The sequence below is a fragment of the Rhyacophila brunnea genome, unplaced genomic scaffold (genome assembly GCF_057557595.1).
Source record: "Rhyacophila brunnea isolate RB1 unplaced genomic scaffold, BYU_Rbru_1.0 scaffold_2, whole genome shotgun sequence".
NCBI classification, from domain to species: domain Eukaryota; kingdom Metazoa; phylum Arthropoda; class Insecta; order Trichoptera; family Rhyacophilidae; genus Rhyacophila; species Rhyacophila brunnea.
Genome location: NW_028232859.1, coordinates 8,912,489 through 8,934,828, shown reverse-complemented (window position 1 = coordinate 8,934,828; position 22,340 = coordinate 8,912,489). Strand labels below are relative to the sequence as shown.

Sequence of the window (22,340 nt, the reverse complement as noted above, 5' to 3'; positions counted from 1 at the left end):
AATTTAAAAATATGTGAAGTGTACCTACCTACACTCTTTCTTTGCGTGGATATATGAAGGTAGATAGAAATTATACAATATAATAATGACGGCTACTAGCCCCAGGATATAATATGGTCGATAGTAAACAGTACCAAGAGAAGAAGAATATTGTATTGTGATCTATCGAATCATATTGTCAGTTGTTAACAAAAATATTTGCTATAATAATCTACGTAATCTTTTAAGTGAAGAAATTTTTCGATCAATATATTTATGAAAAACATCAAGGAAAACTCTTGACGGTTTTGGGGGTGATTCTGGTGTTGAAATTCCAGAAAGTGCAAATTCACCAAATAATGGAAAAGTGAACTGTATTTTATTATTTAAATAAAACAGGCGTGGGTGTTTCAAAAAGGCGGAAGGGCTGAATTTATAAATATCGTCTTTATTTTGGTGTTTACGATACTAAAATTAGTTGATATAAATAATAATTGTTCTTGCAACTCTACGTTGAAAACACATTTTCTTTTTAGAGTCGTGGCATTCATTTGAAACCCAGACACCAACATAACGAAGTCTTAATAGTTATAGTGAACAATGTTCGATCGAAGACAGTTTTTCTTAAATGTTTTCTCTCGAAATATTTGTTTAAATAGCGTGAATTCTCTCAATACTTAGCTAATACACGCGGGAAAGCGAAAAAGGTTTCAGTTAAAAGAAAGGGTAGGAAAAGATACTTACGTATTTTTCATAATATGCATTAAAGTTTGTCACGTGCAGTGGGTATTCAATATTGGTAATATTTGACGACGTCTTTATTTCTTGCGTTGAATGGCTTGCCCATCATTAAGTCATCAAAGTCTTGGTGTATGGCGACTGATTTTCTGATTTCTATCTTATTAATTTATTCTGTGGGACATACCATCATAATGTGATTCTAAAATATTACCATCTTAACATGCGGACAAATCAGAAAGTATGCCTTAGTATCTCACACCCATTAGCAATAGTTATTACGTTTTCATGTGTGTCAGCCATAAACTAAACGAACGTAAAAATGGACGATACATTTTAAATCTAACATAAATTCAAATTGTAACAAATGTGTCAAAAGTAGTTCGCGGTGATCCCACTTTCGTGATAGGTGGACTGCAGTCAATTCGCGACGCAGAGTGCAATGCCTGTTCCAGTCAGCTGTTAGGGCCAGGGGAGGAGAAATCACTCGCGGGAGGGACACTATATCCGAAGGGTGCGGGGGGAGTCGATCACAAATACCACCTCAACAACTTTTACTGAGAGTGCACGCACACACATACATCGAGCACTTTCTTTTGATGAGTGCTTGTATTTTAATGTCTCCTATACAATTACCTAATGCAATAATGCAAAATGGCTTGTTAATTCCACCAAATTTCGTGTTATAGAGACAAAATATTACGTGATATTAATATATTATATTTTATATTTCTAATAGATAAACAACAGGGTTTAATATAGGTAGTCAAGTATGAAATATAAACGGAACGAGGTTATAGTAATAGTCATTGAAGATTCTATCATAATAATTAGGAACACCCCAAAAACATGCTTACATGCTATACTCAAATCTTGTGCATTATTCATTGAATAAAAAATGAGTTAATTAGAAGATACTATCAATTAACATTTATTTTTTAGTAATTTTTAACACCATTAAAAAGATTGATTGTACACACAGACATGACCATTAATCACAGTTTTCGGTTACCCACGCTCCGGATTAAATTTCCCATACCGTTCGTATGGCCCATTCGCACGTGACGTTCAAAACGTCCACAGCGAACCGTACCCACCTATTACTCTACATCACCTCGTTGCTTCACCGTCGGACCCGCGTATCTTCCCGTGTGCACTTCTAATGCTCTTTGATCCTAGTTATAAGGGACATCTGGACTGCAGCTAATATCACTATGAGATGCTGCTCTACTTAAGTTATTGCAACATGTCGCACGCATAAGTGGTCATCGTCTTAGTTATATTTATCGTTATCTTAAGCCGAGTTTTTTTAATCTATTTTTCTCTACTACAACGAACCGTTTAAAAAATAATTTATTAATCACACTGTAATGCGTGGCTTCAAGTCTCGGCTGTGAATAATAAACAAACAAAACCTGAACATCCTTAGATGTCTGACATCACCATGTTGTTCCTCAAAATGCGCCCGATTAAGACCGGGCGCGGTATGGGAGGGGTGGATTGGCTGATCATCAATATTTAAAACTTGATTCGCCGATCCAGCGGGTCTTAGGTGGTCCTTTGGTACCATTTTAGAAGCTCGATGAACTCTGTTTACCACTTTATCCATAGTTTCTTTTGAATAGTACAACTTAAAAAATATTTAATTTATTGAAAATATAACGTGGTCCGTTGGCAGTACTGAAGCGTTCACAATCAAAACTCCGTCTTTTACGTGGTCGATCGGCCGTTCACTCACCGGCCAAGCGAGAGTGTATGCGCTTAGATAACGAGTTGGTGTGTGTTATTTCGATCCGCGAGTGTGAGTGAGTGGCTCTGTTGTCGTAGGTTAGGATTCGAGACTCTGTTGCGTGTAAATTTTTAATGTAATCCGTGATGCGGAATTGAACTGTCACGTAGGAATCCCATATTTTTTGATAAATTTCAGCAGCAGGTTGGTACGCCTGTGCTGATACGTAGATTGAGTACCTTTACAATAATATATTTAATGAACACTAATGTTCCCTCTAATTTTTACATATTAGGTATAATACCTAGTGTGGTTTTTATAATAATAACATGCTGAACGAAAAATAATAACCATTCTTTGCGTAGTTAAATGAACCCGTCAAATTATTATGCCGCCCTTTGTAATAAAATATTTTTCATTGTTTAGGCTATTTAGTCAAACCAGATATCAGGAATCGCATACTACCTTTTACTAAATATGTGTACCTACAGAATTATATATTTTTTAATCATATAATTTGCTAGATACATGATACATACTGTATTATACATAGTATGTACATATTTGAGAGATACGGTGTTTTATGATTTTTATTAATTAGGGTTAGTGTTCGTAACTTTGAACATCTGGGTTAGGATAAGAGAAAACATCCCCTCTGCAGTGTGTGCGTGTGCATGCGCACATTCAGTGACGCATTTAGTGAGGTAGAGGCCCTACGCACTGACTGATTTTGAGCCCCTCTGCGATAAAAAAATTAACAATTTAATTATAATTTTAGTATGTGTAAAATATACAAACATGGTTTAATTGAAAGACTCTCCATTCTTACGAATCACAATACATACGTCTATGTACCCGAAGGGTGGAAGTAGGCTGTGACAAATAGTGCACAGTAAACTTTGTCAGTCATATTTCTTTTTCTTTAAAATAATACCTAATACTAATTGCAGATGGTATTGGTTAGTTTTTAAAATTCTATTAAACCTTGCCCAAAGCAAACCTTGCGACTAATATTAACTCTTCAGACTTTCGGAGGCCCTTAAATATTATGACGAATCGGTTGCGTCATTTGCGAAAGATACACACCGCTGCCGGCGTACTTGTCAAATAGAAATGTGATACCAGAATCTTCACTGCTCAGGTGAGTTTATGATCCTCACACAATAGAAAAATTAGAGGGAACGTTGGATGTAATGCCGGGTCCACACTGGCAACATGTCGCCGGCAACCTCGTTAAATTTTACGATAATAATTATCATACTTATCGTAAAATTTAACGAGGTTGCCGGCGACATGTTGCCAGTGTGGACCCGGCATAAGACGTATCCTTTGTATTAAAAGAAATAAGTAGGCTACATATTATACATGCTTACGTTATTTTTCTAGAGCTATATACGAGGGTGGGTCAATAAGTCCTTAAAAAAGCCGACAGGTGGCGCGACTAGTATTGTAAGCGGTTTGTTTTCATGCAGCGGCACTACCGATTCAGTATGCTGCGAAGTTTCAATCAGATTGGTCGGGTTGTTGTGTGTTTCTCGTACATTTAAAAAAAAATTTGCTTGTGGAAAATGGAAAAATGAAAAATGGAGAAAATTGAGTTTAGAGCTGTTATTAAACATTTTAATATAAAAGGGTTAACAGCAAAGGAAATAAAAAATGAGTTGGATTTAGTTCACGTCATATCTGCTCCTTCACTTGCAACTATTTATAACTGGTTAAATGAATTTAAACGTGGTCGTACATCAACAAAGGATGAACCATGCTCAGGACGTCCTGTAGAGGTGACTACACCAGAAATGATCAATAAAATCCACGAAATGGTGTTAAGTGACCGAAGATTAAAGTTGAGTGAGATAATTGAGGTTACAGGGATCTCAAAAGGTAGCGTCATTTCTATTTTACATGACAAATTGGGCATGAAAAATATTTCTGCAAGATGGGTGCCGCGTTTGCTCACAGTCGACAATAAACGCAATAGGGTGGTGGCCTCTAAAGCCCTGTTGTCGCTCATGCAACGCAATCCGGATGAATTTTTTCGTCGCTTTGTGACTGTAGATGAAACATGGATACACCACTATACTCCCGAGACGAAAGAACAGTCAAAGCAGTGGATTGCGAAGGCAAACCATGTCCAAAGAAGGCGAAAACCGTAAAATCAGCTGGTAAGGTTATGGCTTCTGTATTTTGGGATGCACGTGAAATTATTTTCGTTGACTATTTGGAAAAAATAAAAACAATAACAGGGGATTATTATGCATCTTTATTGGACCAGCTAAAAAACAAAATTGAAGAAAAACGGCCTCATTTAAACAGGAAAAAAATCCTCTTTCATCAGGACAATGCCCGTGTTCACACATGTTTACGATCAATGGCTAAAATTGAAGAATTGAAGTTCGAATTGGTCGACCACCCACCGTATTCGCCAGATTTAGCCCCCAGTGACTTTTTCCTTTTCCCAAACTTAAAAAAATGGCTAAGTGGACAACGTTTTTTTTCAAATGAAGAAGTCATCGATCGGACAAATGCTTATTTTGAGGACCTTCCGAAAACTTATTTTTCTGACGGTTTAAAAAAAAATTGAGAAACGTCTAACCAAGTGTATTAAGCTCCAAGGAGATTATGTTGAGAAATAAAAAAAAATACAAAAATAAAAACTGTTTTAATGCTTTTTTCTAAGGAATTATTGACCCACCCTCGTATATTAATGTATTACGAAGTCTTACAATTCGATTGATTAATATCAACATCCCTAGTATGTGGCGTAAGTGGCGAAGGGTGGAGGTAGGTTGTTGAGATTCGACATAAATAGTGCACATTAAACTTTGTCGTCATACCTATTTGTTTTTATTGAACTAAGACTGCAGTTTACAGATTTTAAAAATCAACTATAGCCTGCCTAACCAAACCATGGTAATTTTGGTATGCTTTGGGCTATCACAAAATTGTGCACAGTTTTTCATTCATACCTACGTGTTTCCTCTGAATTAAGAATACATATTAAACATGTTGTTAGTTAGTTTTTTTTTTAAATCATTAAGCCCTGCCTAACCGAACGAAGATATAAAATATTATTCTATCTATAAAATATCCAAAATGATGTATGATTTAATGGCATAAATTTAGATATTTTATAGATAGATGTGTATTTTTTGACAATTTATCTATTGTGGCTTGGTTTCGCAGGGTTTAATTAAATTTTAAAAACTAACCAACACTATCTGTAAATTTTAGTTTTCGTTCAATGAAAACAAGTACGTATGACTGTCAAAGTATGGCGTGCACTATTTATGTCGAATCTTAACAGCCTACCTCCACCCTTCTCACTGGATTTCTTAACATACATAAAATAGTAGTTAGCATTATAATATATAACTCAATTCCGTATTGTTTTGACTTATCTCCTTTTGCTTGAATCCACAAAATCTACGCTAGAAGAATTTTATATTATTTCATGTATCTTGTATCGACGTAATACATAGGTAGTAGTATGGAAAAGTCCATTTTTTATGAACCTCTTCGTGAGGCGTTTAAGATTTATAAAGTTAAAATGTAAATCTAAATTTCTACGTCATAATTCATTGTAATAAATAGTGCTCTCATTTTTAGAATTTATTATTAAACAAAATAGGTCACACTTATATCGTTAAAGGATGGAAAACGTATGGTACCTGTGATAGGTTTGTATAGTTATGTATACAACTTAATAATTAAACCATGTCAACTGATTGCGTACCTACCTGCATAAACATTTCTTGTAACTACAGATTTATGGAATTCTATGTATTTACATATTATCAAATTATAATTTTCCTTCTGTTCAAATCAATTGAAGGTCGTTTAACTATAATAATATGGTTCAATATTTTTTTTACCAATTTTACGGAAGCGTCAAGTTTAAAACAATGACAATCGACAAGAATCGTTTTAAAATCAATTGTATTTTTTACCCGCCATAATTTTACAATGCGTGCAAATTTGATATAATTTTGAATCGGCTTAAGTTAAATTTTATTTCTTTAGTTATTCATGGAGTTCGCATTGGCCCAGGGTGCAGGGGTTGGTAAAGCGACCGTCTCTGAACCCGTGGGTGCGGGTTCGAATACAGCGTCTGGCAAAAAATACATGCTGTGGTGTCAATGTGTCTCATAAATAAAATAAGTTTGTTAAATATAACCACTAGTAACTACTAATTAATATTCGAAGTGGTAAATATTGTCATTTTGCAACAAACATATAGGTACGTAGTTTAATAAACACCGAATTATATTTTACAAATGGGTTTTCCGAGTCGATAGCTATTTCGAATCCTGATAATGGTGCGAAAGCCGAAATCGCCGTCGCCTACGGTTGTCACGCCATTACCATTACTACAAAGATAAAAACTTGTTGAGTTACAACATCGGCTACTTTCAATTAATTGAGTTTGAATTTAAAGATGTTGAGAGTATTAGAAGGATCATCAGTAGTTTCTCTATAAAAAAACACTGAAGGCAATTTCAAATTGACGTTGGTGTCATTTTTGTATGGAAGAAATAGACAAGAAACACGACAATCTCTAAATTGTATGTTAGTAGAGAAATAATTATTATTGGTTCAAGTTCTTTTTGCCATCACTTTCATACGTTAAGCTCCATCTATATTACCTGTACGATATCTTTGGTGGAATTGTATTCTACAAAAAGAGTAATATATAATGTCAATTATGTTAAGTTCTATAGTACCTTAACATCTATCGACGAAAAATAAAACTTTTTAAACACGCAGTCGACAATACAAGACTGCGCTTGGTTAACATTGAGGAGTCGTGCCACAGAAGTCAACATATAAACATCGATCAAAGTCAGTTGTGTGTCTTAATTAATCATTTATCCACCTCTCAAAAAAAAAAAAAAAACATTAAACCGCTACAATTTGGTGACCCCGACGTGATTGGTAGGTTGATAGAACACGATGTATAATTTACAGTGGTGAATTTTGGTTACACGGATGACGGAGACCCTTTATGAAAATGCTGTAGATCTTTTAATATTTTCTGATTAAGCAATTGCCTCACCGGTTTTATGAAAATCCACCACTAAGAATTTAATATAATTTAAATTTCGTATTATTCTCGTTGAAATGTGTAACATCTCTCTGATATCCCAACTGTTGTGTCATACCATAATTCAATCATAATCAAAACAAAGTGATTTGATTAAATTTATAATAAGAAATGTAATAAAATAATAATTGTACGTAAGCCATTTTTTTCCTAGTATTTCTCCCAAGACTGGTTTAGACCGGAAGAAATTCGAACAATTACTGTAACATTAACGACCACTGTATAATTTTTAAAAAATCAAATCAGGTTTTGTTCGAAATTAAATTTAAGTACGTCTATTAATATCTTCGTGTTATGGAGTATGTAATACTGTGACGCAGCTGTGGCTGACTGATTAAGGAGACTGTCTAGCCAGCGTAATAGGTTCAAATGTAGATAAAAACTACTAGCTGTCAACAAAAATCAAAAAAAAACAATTATTTACAGTAATTTCCAGTTTTTCGCGGTCACATTTTATGAATGTAAAATATCAATATTTAAACGTACCTCGTTCAGGTTGTATGAGAGGCAATTTATATATATAGAATATATTATAAGATAATTTAAAAAATATATAATATATAACATATTATGACCCCAATACTACCGTGTTTAAAAATAAAATAAATCTTTAATTAATTAATTGTTAATTAATCTGGATTTTCAATATCTCAATGTACCGAACGGTGGCAACGAAAACTGACACAAAAAAGACACACATTATGTCATACGTACGTTATAACCAATTGACAAATCAGCGGCCCTATGTTGGAACTTGCGAGTGCCAGCTGCCCGGTCGACATGACGTCATATGACATCATTATGACGTACTACCGGAGTGATAATAGCACTCGAGAATATAACGCTACTCACCATACACATATAGGTGTTTCATCATAATATTTTCTCTGGTGAGCACTGTGCGCGGGCGGCATGCCTCGAGCGTGACGTCACAATTACGTCATGTCGTCTGGTGCCACACGAGTCGATAGTTAGGAAATCGCGGTGCAGGCCACGAAAGGTGGCGACTATACAATATGATAGTATATTATACTCTATAGTCGCCATCTTTATTAAAAACGTCAGAATATAATTTCTTCTATGGCTATTCAACCACATCAAAAATGTTGAAGTGTTGCTATCAAAAGTTGCAAAACAATTATTAAAATAGATGGTATGTTTCCCTCTAGTATTCCGAATAACTATTGAAGATTATCCCATACCTGTATGTATTGTTGAATAAATCAGGGTGTTACTTATAAGATTAAATATGTAATAAATGGTACAGTTTTCGAATCGAAAGACCTTATTTTTCAACAAACATTGATATAATATTGACAGATTTAAAATGTGAAAATAACCTACCTGAAACGTTATCTGTAAATAACACACCTGTGTTCATATTTATTTTTTAAGTAATAGTCTGGTTTTAAAATTTACTTGTTTTTAGCCTCGCCGAGATTGTATCGTAATTTTCATAATTCAAAACACTTGTCTTCTGTAATCACATTATAATTTATGTGTGTTCCCAAAATCTAATAAAAAAAACATGCCGAATGAATAATATCAAGTACCTCTTTATCAAGGTTTAATCATTCAAATTCAATTAGATTGATGTATATCCTGCATTATAATTTAGTAATTAAAATTCACATTAATACCTGACTTACTTACCTACTTATTTCAAGTTTTGTGTATTTTTAAAGCAATACCAAAATTAGATAGAAAATATAATTCGTATCACTAGTTAATTAAGTAATAAATCATTGTGTATTATTTTCATCCGCGAAAAGTTACTATAATTTTAACTTGGCAGTAAGTGTAAGTAAAACATTGAAAGCAAGTAAAATTTACTTGACAAAAAGTAACCTGCAGACAGACAAACATAATCCAATGTTTACTTTTGACTGTCAAATTAATTTATTTCTCATCGTTAGTTCGTGATGATTTGGCCAGTACTCGGACTTTGCTTCGTCCATCTGGAGAGAGCTTTCTCCAGGTAGCCATATTACTTGCTGGCTTTATGACCGGACTGAAGAGAGTCTTGTCTCGATTGTGAAGTTAGGTGATTATGGAGTCATCACCACATTTCAACTTCGTCTAGCAGCTGTTTTTCTTTTGGCTACTGTTTCGATATAGGGGTTTTTGCTATTGATATTCTCATTTTACTGTCAATCCCGCATGCATCTTTATCAGCGATGCCAAACCCTTGGGCATAGGCCCTAGAATAGGGGTAGTCAACCTGGTCCCTACCGCTCACTAGTGGGCGTCCAGTTTCCATGGTGGGCGGTAAGGGTTTGAATATCCTTAAAGTCTTATATTCAAATATGTGGAAAATGATATTCAGTTTATTGATACCTTTCCCTATCTCATATCTTGTGGAATCAGGCTTTAGTGCTGTTAATAATATTATGATCAAAGAAATAAACCGCCTGAATATTTCCGAAAGTGGGGACCTTCGTTTGTTCCTCACAAAAATTGAGCCAGATATCCAGCATTTAGTTTCGCAACATCAGCCTCTGTGATCTCATTAACAATTTAATTAATTAAATGTAATTTCATCAGACTTCATGCTTCTATGTATGCAAAGTATAAATAAAAAGATAGATTTAACTACAGTAAGTTGTTTTATAAAGATTTATTCTGCCAAAATTAGCGAAAGTCTAACATTAAATATTTGGTAAGTAATTATTATTATATGCTTTAACTTGCTGTAATTTAGATTTATAACTTTTATAAAGTATAGTTACTTCCCTAATTTATAATATATCACCATTACTGTGGAACCGGTGAGCGGTTAGAAAATTTTACTACTAACAGATACAAAAGTGGGGGGGGGGGTAGCTATAAAAAGGTTGACTGCCCCTGACCTAGAATATATATTTTATTCAGCAACGAACTGGGCTGCATATTATTGTTATGGTTACGATCAATAAACACCAAATACGTCTTGGTTATATTTATCTTGACGATGGGTCCATCGATTCACTTCCGTTATCATCGCTTTCAAAATTATTTATAAATATATTTTTTCACCATTTGTGCATGTCGGTGTTTTAACTGTGTAAAGATGGTTTTGTTGATATACAATATTAATTGAATTGTCCTCTTTTTCCAGTGCCCGTTCGGTCGATGAGAATTATCACTGTGAAGAATCTCTTCACGAAGATGGATGAATACACGGGACCACTATCTGGCCTCTACAAGCTGATGCAGGGGAGGATCAGAATCAAGGTAAAGATTTTGTCACCGCAGTCATTTCGCAGAGATAAGCTATCCACCCTGTGTTAAGAGTGTCGAAACCGGAGATCGCAATCCCTGATAGATTTTTCAATCCCGTAATTTCGGGATTAATATTCCTTACCCCGGAATTACTGAAAATATATTAATATGTATGAATCTTTGCGTCACAGGAGATTAAAAAATGCTCGGCCAAAGCAAATGGAGAGTGTCTATGCTGGATCGTCCAGTATGAAGGAAGGGTTGTTACCTTTTATTGACTGCATCTTTGCTAATGAAACAAAATCCATATAATTATTTTCACGCCTAGTGACATGTTTTTATTATGATAAAGCAGGTAAATTAAAAAAATATTTATGGTTTTTTACGGATCCCGCAATGCCGAAAGATGCACACTACCAAACATACTACTATCGCCGCCTATCAGAGGCATAGTTTTAAATTTATCTTTGACTAAAGAAAAAACAATATTTTTAGATACGTATTGATTAGTTAAATAGCGCTAGAATGTAAATAATGATCTCAACCATTCGCGCACAGAGAATAATGGTTTGGAGAGGTGGATCCATTTTGAAAAAAATATCTGCGGAGTAAAGAAAATCTAGCAGGTAGATACCACTGATTTCACATTTACCCCACCTACTACTCATAGTTTCTCGTCGCTTCAACTACATTTTCCACTTACATTCCCCATACCCAGACAATCCGCACTTTGAGTCTAGCGATAAACACCTAGCCTGCAGGTATAAATAAGGGTATTCACCTTTATTGCTAGTTGTCGCATCCACGAACGCGCGTGGTTTGATCATAATAATTATTTGGATAATTAGTGTCCATTTGCGTCGTCCGCGCCGTCTTATCTTTTAGACATGCCCTATCAGAATGTTAAATTAAATATCGAATGCCCCAGATAGTTGCACCAATTTATGAGTGCCACGGGTCTACCAGTGTCCAAATGCCTTTCGTGTCGTACAATACCGATAGGAGTGGAGCCAACCCGTTCATCAGTCACGATCCTCAGTCATGAGGTCCTGACGAAGAATACGAAGAAGTTATATTCCATTTACCTAAATAATTTGTATTTTTTACGTTTCTGGACGGTTCCGGACCCGAAAATCTCCCTTGCGTGCGCGCCTGATGTCAATATATCTCCAAGCTTCATATTTTTCCTGTGGTAGGATGAGCATTCACCTTAAGCCATTCTCCTTATTATTATAAAGAAAAGGAATAAATAATTTGTGGGTATGACAACTATTTCAAATGAATAACAATTATGTACTCAAGTTAAATAACAATTTTTGCATAGGTAGGTAGTACTGATAAATGTTCATCATACCTACTTATTTAGTGTTTATATAAAGAATGTTTTTTTTATGTACTTAACTTATATGAAGGCCAATTATTCCGAACTTCCGAGATTCGCAATACCAGAATTGAAAACTCGAAATGTAAAATGATGACAAATCAAAATATAACATGTTTTACTTCGTGGTGAAAGCCACTACTATAATTTAACATGCCGATGAAGATGTTAGATGCGTTGCAGGGGTGCAGCTGAAGGCTAGGGTGGCCATGATTTTTCCGACATGGCGTACATTACAATGCAGCACCTGCCGGCGATAATTATACAACACCCGACCTTTGCCAGAGAGACAATACAAAATGTCTCTCTTGAAATTTTAAATAGTGATTCGGCGTTTTTAGGTGCGGCGGTTGGTACAAATGCCTAGCAGTTAGCTGAGGTACCTAAGAAAACCTCCAAGGTTACCAAATTAAGGCTACGCTTGTAAAAAAACACATATACACACACAAGTAAATATTGCAATTTATTCTACATTCGGGTATCCGCTATATACGGACAGGTGTGGCATACGCGTAGACGGCGAGCCTTATTACTGCACATTTTACATCATTTACTACATCTCAAAAAGTGCTATTATGTAGGTACATTCTAAAACTAATGGCTGCAATTTCTGGTATGTAATATAAAGGAAGGTAGCGGGGGTTTGCGGAGCAAATATGTACGTGAAAGAATGGGTGGATTTTTAGTACCACAGACTTACCACAGATAACCGTCAGCCGGAGTTCACATACAAATTCGTCCGACTGCAGTACGCCGAATCTGTCGATGTGATTTTGTTAGCATTCACAAAAAACGCGTGGTAACTAAATGCACCTCTACGCACCGCATGAGAGTAACATTTCAGTTTGAAAAACACAGCTTGCGTCGCATGCAACAAATTTCATACGACATGCGGCGCAGGTATAATACCAAAATGTTGTACTCTCTTGGCTAACCGCGCGACGTCACTGTCCCGGCATGGTCTCGCCTATGCGCACGGAAGAAAATTGCAATGTTGCACCCATAGTTTATTTATGACTATATCCCAGTCGAGACGATTTTCAATGTGCGAGTGGGCTTAAGAATTTCGAAGCGACGCGTTAGTTATAACGGTACGGTAGAAAATAAATTATTATTTTGTTTAAAGACTCCTTGCGGTTTTCTGAGTCAATTTTCTTAAACTTGCCAGGTGAATATGCTTTCCCATTGTCATCCGACTGTATTAAGATTGCAGGATGCTGTTTCACGTGACTTTTCACGTGGCGTGTGAAGCGAGGAAAGTATTCCAATATTATTTCAGTCTGGACAATATTGATACCTATTCCATTTTATAGTTTGAAAGGTGCTCAGTTATCCGGTACTCGGTAGGTACATAATATTTGGTTTATACTTAAATTAATATACTGAAAAACCTGTATCATTTTAACGCGACGCTAAACTTTTATAATTCTCCTTCAAGGATATGTTCGTTATAATATAAAAATATATAACTAAGTCCATCGCACATACAAAATCGTTTCGACTGCGACACAACCATATATCAAAACCGCCAGCAATGTTGCAACTACCTTCCTTCAGCGGGATAGTCCCCGACAGTAACATTGTGCATGCGTCGCTGCAACATGTAGTATGTTCGAATGGCCGACCTTCTCAAGCTCGATTAATTGCATGCGACAGCTGATGTTTTTTTCCAACGAAAACTATTGCATCGGCACTATATGCGGGGTAAATTATGTTATATGTGTTTTTTTAATGCCAACAAAATTACATCGACAAATTCGACATGTTTCAGTCGAGACGAGTTTGTATGTGCAACCGGGCTAACCTAGCATAACCATGCCTTTTAACAACACTTACCAACGTGATAGTTCACTAAAATAGATTCTAATGTGAGTATTGAAGAATTTTGTTGAAATGTGAATATTGAAGAATATGCGAAGAATTTATTTGTAAGATTGAGCACACCGGCTATTCAGTGTATAAAGGTACAAAGTACCCACTGTTCTGTGAATGCAAAGGTACGGAAAATCAAAGTATCGGTCTAAAAAGAATGTCCTGACTCTGGACTAGAAACTGGAAAGTCTTTAAGTTTCTCTAGAGAGCTTGGCGACGACCTTGTGATTATGGACTCATTGAATTATTCGTAGAATATTAATTGATAATAATATGTCAATAATTATTATCACTATATCAAAAAATGTTTCAAAGCCCTTTTTCGTTGTCTACATTCCCGCGTAAAAAATCACACAAGAGAGGCGCCAATCGAGACGTAGCCGTTGTCTTTTTTCTTCGTCCGAGCGCCGTTTTTGGTCCGCTCTCCATTTCATTAATAAGCGCGTTATTATTATTTACTGCGATTGTTTACCGCTCTTTGAGGAGGCAAGGTCAGCAGTCGGCTGTCGGTACACGAAACAATAGTCATCAGTGCAGGCTGGATGGGTGGGCGGCGGTTTTTTTCGCTTCTCCCGGCGTGGCGGGGGCGGCAATTTCTCGGCGATGCTAATCTATCCGTATCACAATAACAAACCGCGGGGCGATGGAATCTGGGGAAATATGCGATGCTGAGCGCAAATCAACTGCACGGATTCAAAAGTTTTAATCACTGAGCTTCATCCTGTTTCGCTATGTAAGTACTGTCACCATTGTGATAATACGGCTCAACTTTTAACAACTAAATAGATCAAATTTTATTTCATGTATTCAAAATTCCCGCCTTTTCAGGACATAATTTAAATAATTACAAGATAAAAAGAACTTTTCAAATACAACGTTTTTAAATTTTCTGTTGAATCATATAAACTTGACTTGACTAGCTTAAACGATCAAAAAAAAAATTGTATTTGATAGAAATAATAGTGAAATGTAATTTTGACACTCATATTGATTTCCTTAGTAACGCACGTATATATTAATAATTTAGTTGCTAAGACCCCAGACCCTCTAGCAACCAATAATAGTGGATTGGATTACGGATTTCTTCCGAAATAACTTTTCATACAAAACAGAATTAACTGAAAATGAATTTAATTCTACTTAAAGATGGCTAAAAGTATTTAAAAAATGCATTGGCATCGTGTTCTGATATATTCTAAAAGTTTCTATTGTCTAGCTAGTCGGGAAGTTAGTTAAAAATCGATTGCAAGATTTGTACCGGATAAACAACCACCGGACAAATAAGAATATGACCTAATAAAAACCCTGTAAAATATACCAATAGTGCCGTTAGCCGCCCGGTCACTAGTTTGTTAGTATAAAGTACCTCCAGTAGTGACTTTTGAAAAACGGCATTAAAGAAAGGCAGTGGCACAAGTACGCAATTTTTATTATCAACACATAACGTAAACTCATTCTCAAAAAACATCAGAACACTATCAGTAATCCGCCGCTCGATTATCCGACAACTACTATAGTCCGCCGTTATTTTTATTAGTTGAAAGAACAAAATCAAGCTCTATAATTCGCCGGTATTCGATTGTCAAATTCAGTAGTCCGCCGCGTACAAGTATACAACGCAGATGAGACGGGTATATTTTGGAAACTTCTCCTTCGTAAAACGTACGTTCCTCGCGAAAAAAGTAATGTACCAGGGAGGAAAGTGCTCAAGGACCGCATCACAATAATTATGCCGTGCTCCAATGCAACCGGGACACACGAACTGAAGCTTTTGGTCGTAGGGAAAATCAGGAATCCTAAGCCATTCAAGAATATCTGCCTCACTGAAACAACTGGTTGCGTCAAGTGATTTACTGTTTAATATTTAGTTAATAAACTTAGTTTATAAATATGTATGTATAATTTAGTAAATACATACTTGATTTTGATTAAAACCGTAAATTGCTAGTACATATTTCTCAAAAAACAACTATTTTTACGAAATATGTACCTGTTTTAATTTTTACCATATTTTGTATGTACCTATGAACTATAATCCGCCGCTTTCACTAATTGGACACTTGTCTGGTTTTTTGGGGTGGCGGATTACTGAGAGAGTAGTTACTGTCATCGAATAATATTTGTAACCGGGTGGCGAAGTCTGCGTCGCCCATTCAATAGCGACATAATTTGTAACCATATTTAATATTACACCCAAATGGAACTTACTTGCCTTGAAGAATAAAAGTGTCTCCACGTGCTAAATGCAGTGTTTAAATACGTCAAACCCACCCTCTCCAAGAAATCTCGCTCGATCGTATGCTGTAATAAGACCAAATGTCTTTAGTTTACAGTACACTGTAGAATCCTTGACCCTTGGAAAATCATCTGGGCCAATTGGATATTGAGACACGGTGAGCAGTACGAATCAACTATAAATCAGACGACCTAACCTAATCTAACCTGACTGGCGGCTCTCGTGGTGCAGTGGGTAAGGCGCTCGCCTTCCACCCGAGAGTTCCTGGGTTCGATTCCCGGTCATGACAAAAACATTTATGTGTTTTTCTCAAAGCCTGTGTGTTTGTGATTGTTCAAAATTACTAACAACCACCTTGTACGAAAAAGCAAAGACATGGTTATTAATAATTCTTAAAAAAAAATCTAACCTGACTATGGATGGTATCAAATTTCTTCGAATTTAGCGATTCTAGACTAAATGTTTTTTTATGCCATATCTAGAAACCTGTCCGTCTCGAGATAGCTCTTATTCGACCTCTGTCATCTGAAACCTTACACTTACACAAACATCACGAGTTTTTCCATATTGCCATTTTCAAAATTAAACCGTGGAGAGACTGTCTCGAATCTGGAGTTCGCTGATTATGGAATCAGTGCGTTTGGCCTCAGCATTCGACTCCTGCATCATATTTCAAAGCGTCTGGGAAGTAACTAGGGATGGTGAGAAATCGTTTTGGTAGTATTTTTCTCTTCCAAATTGGTTTATGATTTTTGTCATTGACATTCTTCTTTTGATATCAGTTTCACATCCACCTTTGTTAGATATGCTCGACCCGAGATAACCATATTTGCTGACTATCTATATGTCTTTTCAAGTAATAAATACTCTTTCAGAGCACCGGGTTGCACCATAGAGTTGAATATGCATCTAGTCTGCAAAAAACGCATCTGGCGTATGACTTTAAAATTGACGTTTTTTGACACCACTAACATCTATTTTTTTATGAAACGCCAAAATTTTGTTCAATAATTAAATTGATTTAAGACATTTTTATGTAGAATCTACAAACAGTGGTGTTCCTAGAAGTTATGTTGAATAATACATTAAGCCGGGTACTCATTAGCGAGTCGTAACTGAAACCGTCCCTGATACTGTAACCAAATCTAGATGCTAAATATTATTTATTAGGCTTGCGAACTAATTATTTGGCGTCCATAATACTAGTTACTGTATCTGCAACGGTTAGCGAGTAATGAGTACCCGGCTTTAGGTAACTGACTTTTTTGTCGATGAACCCAAGGATAACCTAAGGTACCTGGGTGAATCAGTGAAATAAATCCCAAAGATAAACTTGTTCAGTTGTTAGATACGTAAATACAAGGCTTACGTATTTAATTATGATTCAAAATCATGACTATTTCCCATACAAACAAAGAGAAGGACCTGCGTAAATACTCCGGGCAAATATTTGACCGCCGTAATAGGAATTTTATTGTTTCGGAAATTTTCGCACGAGAAGACAGCTTTTTCAAAATACTTCATTAAATACGAAGGCGAGTGAGTATGTTGTGTTTATTTTAATTTTAGAAGCGCAGCAAATTTTGGCGCGAAGGTCTCCATTCGATATCCGGTTGGAAGCAAATTCGACAGAAGCTCCGCGTAAAAGGTCAAAGTCTATTTTTTTCAATAATGACGTAACTGCGTGATAACAGTTAATGCACCGTATATATTATTGAATCATTGTTGAGCAACCTTTTTGGATTTTAGGATTACCTCTATAGTATACGAAACGGATTCGTGAATAAAATTTCGAAATTCAAAAAAAGTGTCACTTGACATTCGACAATATTCGGAGTGTTTTAATAAAATAGATTGAATTCAAGCAATTTTTTCTAAAAATTAAGGAAATTGGCTGGTAAATAATAATAATCAAGTAATAAAAATGCAATAACTAAACTAAACAATCCACCCAAGTGTTTTCCTTGCGAATTACGTCTAATACGTGTGCTCTGAACGTAGGTGCTTCAAAATTTCGTCAATGCTGGTTAGGGTCTAAGACGATTTAGCGCCGGGATAACTGGACGCCACGCAATTCGAAATTAAATAGACCTTAGGTTCTTTAAAAAAAATATCATTACTTATTTATATTTAAATTATTATATTATGATTTAATAGTTGGTGAGAATTTAAATATGCACACGTAAATAATGATTTAATCGTGCATATGTTTAAGTTCCAACGAAAAAAGAGTTTTTTATTTTATATAAAGCCTAGACACGGTAATTCTCAATCTCCAATAAAAAAAACGTTAAGAGTAACATGAATTAAAACTACTAAGTAGTAGATAGAAACTGGTAAAAATACCTTGTTTACATTCTGTATAGGTACGTGTCTACGACAGTGCGACGTCCAATTGTCCTGGCATCCAGTTGTCCCATTCCCTGTTAGTTACCATATTTGTAATTTATATCGAGGTGATAACAGTATTAAATTTGATTTATATCCAGATTTCGTCAATATTGCTTCATAGTGCAGACGTTTTTTTATATTGTATAATGAATATTTCTTCATAATATCTTTTGCGTCATTACTGAGAATTGTTTATTACCGTTTATAGGCGTTGCCAATAAATAATTATTAATCCAATCGGTTTCTTGATGATGTCACTCTATCTGAAGGGCGTGCGCCCTCGCGACCACATCCCTTCGACGCCACTGAAAAACGTAGCATTATTCATCTAAAAAACAACACATAATTTGAAAAGCCTTTATCATTACGCCAATGTCGTTGTTGCTTCTTCGTAATGACATGTCAATATAATATTCTGTTTAAAGAATCATCGTTGACGTTAGTTACCGGTTTGACATCACTGCGTTGTGATGCGTCAACTCAAGAAGCTGATTCGAGGTGAAAATTGTAAATATCAGAAGGAAAACAACACTAGATTTATCAAGAGAGAGAGAGGTGTCTGAAGAATTATTTAAAATTTTCCTCTTGAATAGTAATTTTTAATTTTTTTAAGTCAGTATTATAATATCAAGGCACCGATAAATAATAGACGTCAACTTCCGGGGTCAATAGAGTCTCACACCCCAGGGTTAAAATTAATACCCGCCTGCGCTATTAGCCTACAAGTGGTTCATCTTGATAGTTTTTTTGCTCACCAATATATAATTGAAAATAAAATACCAATGAACTCAAATTTAAAAATTTGGTTAAAAAATGGAAATAAATATAATATTTCGACAGATGATTAATTACATAATTATTAGTATACGAAAATACACATCTCGTGACACGTGTTGCGCTCTCTTACGTATCATTATCATGGTGTTTATACCTAAAGATCATGGACAATTATTATTTTATAACCAATTTTTAAGAAAGTTGTATTTGATAATTTATTGTATTAGGTATATTCGAAATTCGAAGGATGATTTTTATAAGTCCATAATATAATTATAGCTTGTTTTTGGTTTTGAGCTAATCCAGTTTGAAGATTGGAGTTAAATATATTACATATATAGATAGGTAGGCACTATGAAATGTTGGTAATCTGGTAGAATTTGGTAGCGAAGGCCAGTTTGATAGAATATTTGAATATTACTAAACGGAGACTGTAAATTATACATATTTTAAATATATAATAGGTATATAACATTTTCTCATTACAGCAAGTTAAAAATGGGATGAAGAAATATATACTTACATAGGAAAAAATGCGATACAGTTAACTTAATTATGAACTCTCTCTACAATAATTATTTAGAAAAATTATTGAAGGCTGGCAACTACTAAACCAATCAACATATATAATTTAATATATTATGTAATTTATAACATTATCATTTTTTAATGGAATTCTACCATGTAAATGCTAACTTCTTTAATAATCATTCAGGTTTATTTTGACATTAATAAAAGTCCAATTCCAGTGATTCTAAACAGCCACTGTGCAATCGCATTTTTATCACAAAAAAAAAAAAAAACTAATAGGTGTGTATGGTGTTAGCCCTCGCCAATTTAAGTGACAAGGTGATTTACTAGTTTTTTCGTTGTGCTGAAGAAAACGCGCATCTTCCTACCATGAGTACAACAAACCACTTAATATATTTTCGATATAACTCATACACATAAGGTACTCTTTTATGCTTATCTTTACTAATTACAATTTATAACTCGTGTAACTTTTCCAAATACAGACCATAGCTGCTCCAGTCACAGTCGTTTGGCAAAGTCTTGAAAGAACTGAATGCTAGTTTTAGAAATATGTCGCACCATCGCAACTAAACTGCCACAATCCAAAAAACGTCAAACAGAGAAAATCAGTTTTAAAGTTTTTACCTTTCGCATTTTTGTACTGTGTTTTTGAAATATGTTTAGATATTGAATGAAGTTTTGACTTGAATTTGATGACTTAGAGATATGAAATTTTCGGTACTCAATATACCAGTGGCGAAGGGTGGAGGTAGGCTGTTAAGATCCGCCATAAATAGTGCACATTAAACTTTTTCAGACATACATATTTGTTTTCATTGAAATAAGACTACAATTTACAGATAATGTTGGTTAGATTTAAAAAAATCAATTAAACCCTGAAAAACCAAGCCATAATAGATAATAGTCAAAAAATACACGTCTATCTATAAAATATCTAAAATTATGCAATTAAATCATACATAACTTTGAGCATTTTATAGATAGAATAATATTTTTTATTTATTATAGTTTGATTTACGCAGGACTTAATGAATTAAAAAAATGAACCAACAATATGTGTAATATGTAGTTTTAATCCAACGAAAACAAATAACTATGAGTGAAAAATTGTGCACAATTTTGTCGTATTGCCCAAATTAGACCAAATCTATTATGGTTTCGTTTAGGCAGAGTTTAATTGATTTTTAAAAACTAACTAACACCATCTGTAAATTGTAGTCTTAATTCAATAAAAACAAATACATATGACTAACATAGCTTAGTGTGCACTATTTATAGCGAATCTTAACAGCCTACCTCCACCCTTCGCCACTGCAATATACTATGAACGATAGACAATGAAACGTAGTAATTAACTCAAAACACGTAAATTTGGACTTGTGACGGTTTAGTTGCGAGGGTGCGATGTATGCAATGAACGAAATAATACGTTTTGACATGCTGTTGAGCGTTGGCGCCGAATGCAAAAAATAGTATAATAGTTGTAAATTTAAAATAGTAAAATTAAACATAAAAGCAACATCTGCATGCATAGGTAAACTACGTTTATTTGAAAATATGGTGAAAATGGGCTATTACCATTCTGAAATTTAATTTTTCTTCCATAGATACAAACAAGTAAGTACCTAACTCATAATAACAACGAAAAATATTAAAATGTTTCTGGAGGTCTATTCTATGCTTATCGACCGCTAAAGTGATAAAGTGAAAAATATTATCAAACTTAGGGTAGGTTTGTATCAAAATATTAGCACTTATTGTAACAATTACACGAAGCCGGTTTTTATTGTTGCAATAAGTGCTATATTTTAACAGCACCTATCTTGCTGCTGTTAAAATATCGCACTTATTGCAACAATAAAAACCGGCTTCGTGTAATTGTTACAATAAGTGCTAATATTTTGATACAAACCTACCCTAAGTTTGATACTATTTATCAATTTAGTGTTCGATAAGTATAGAATAGACCCACTGGAGGTGAACTTGGGCATTAAACAAATACTTTAAAACTAAAAAGAACACAAAACAAGGAATATGAATTTTAAAAAAATCCAGGAATGTATGTAGGACTACCTTAAATCTTATCACTAAAAAATACAAGTTGAATAGTGTTACAATTTTTTTCTATGCTGATTATAGTACGAAAGTGTAGAAATTATTGTACCTACCTAATTTCTGAATAAGCTTTTTCGTCTTGAATTCTTCAAAATTATAGTATTTTGCCATATTTCGCGGAATCAATATTATAGTATTGTACTATAATATTAAGTATCACGCTTGCGACCCTGGCGACGTGGAGAAGCCCGACAGGAAGGACCAGCGAAATCGATTACATCCTCGCTGACAGAAAATATACATTTTTAAACTGTAAGGTGATCAATCAGTTTAACACCGGCAGTGA

General features: G+C 34.8%; 1 protein-coding gene and 1 long non-coding RNA gene across 3 annotated transcripts in view; one reads left to right on the top strand and one right to left on the bottom strand.

The window, feature by feature from the left end:
• Nucleotides 1-22,340, bottom strand: part of LOC147071815 (uncharacterized) — a 208,466-nt gene that overhangs the window by 36,498 nt on the left and 149,628 nt on the right. The window lies entirely within an intron of this gene.
• The window catches only part of Lsm11 (U6 snRNA-associated Sm-like protein LSm11), a 58,275-nt gene that overhangs the window by 6,017 nt on the left and 29,918 nt on the right, over nucleotides 1-22,340 (top strand). For both annotated transcript variants that reach the window (XM_085946647.1, XM_085946648.1), the window contains exon 2: nucleotides 10,645-10,760. In XM_085946647.1, the coding sequence (XP_085802773.1) occupies nucleotides 10,645-10,760 (116 nt within the window). The remainder of the gene's footprint in view (nucleotides 1-10,644; nucleotides 10,761-22,340) is intronic.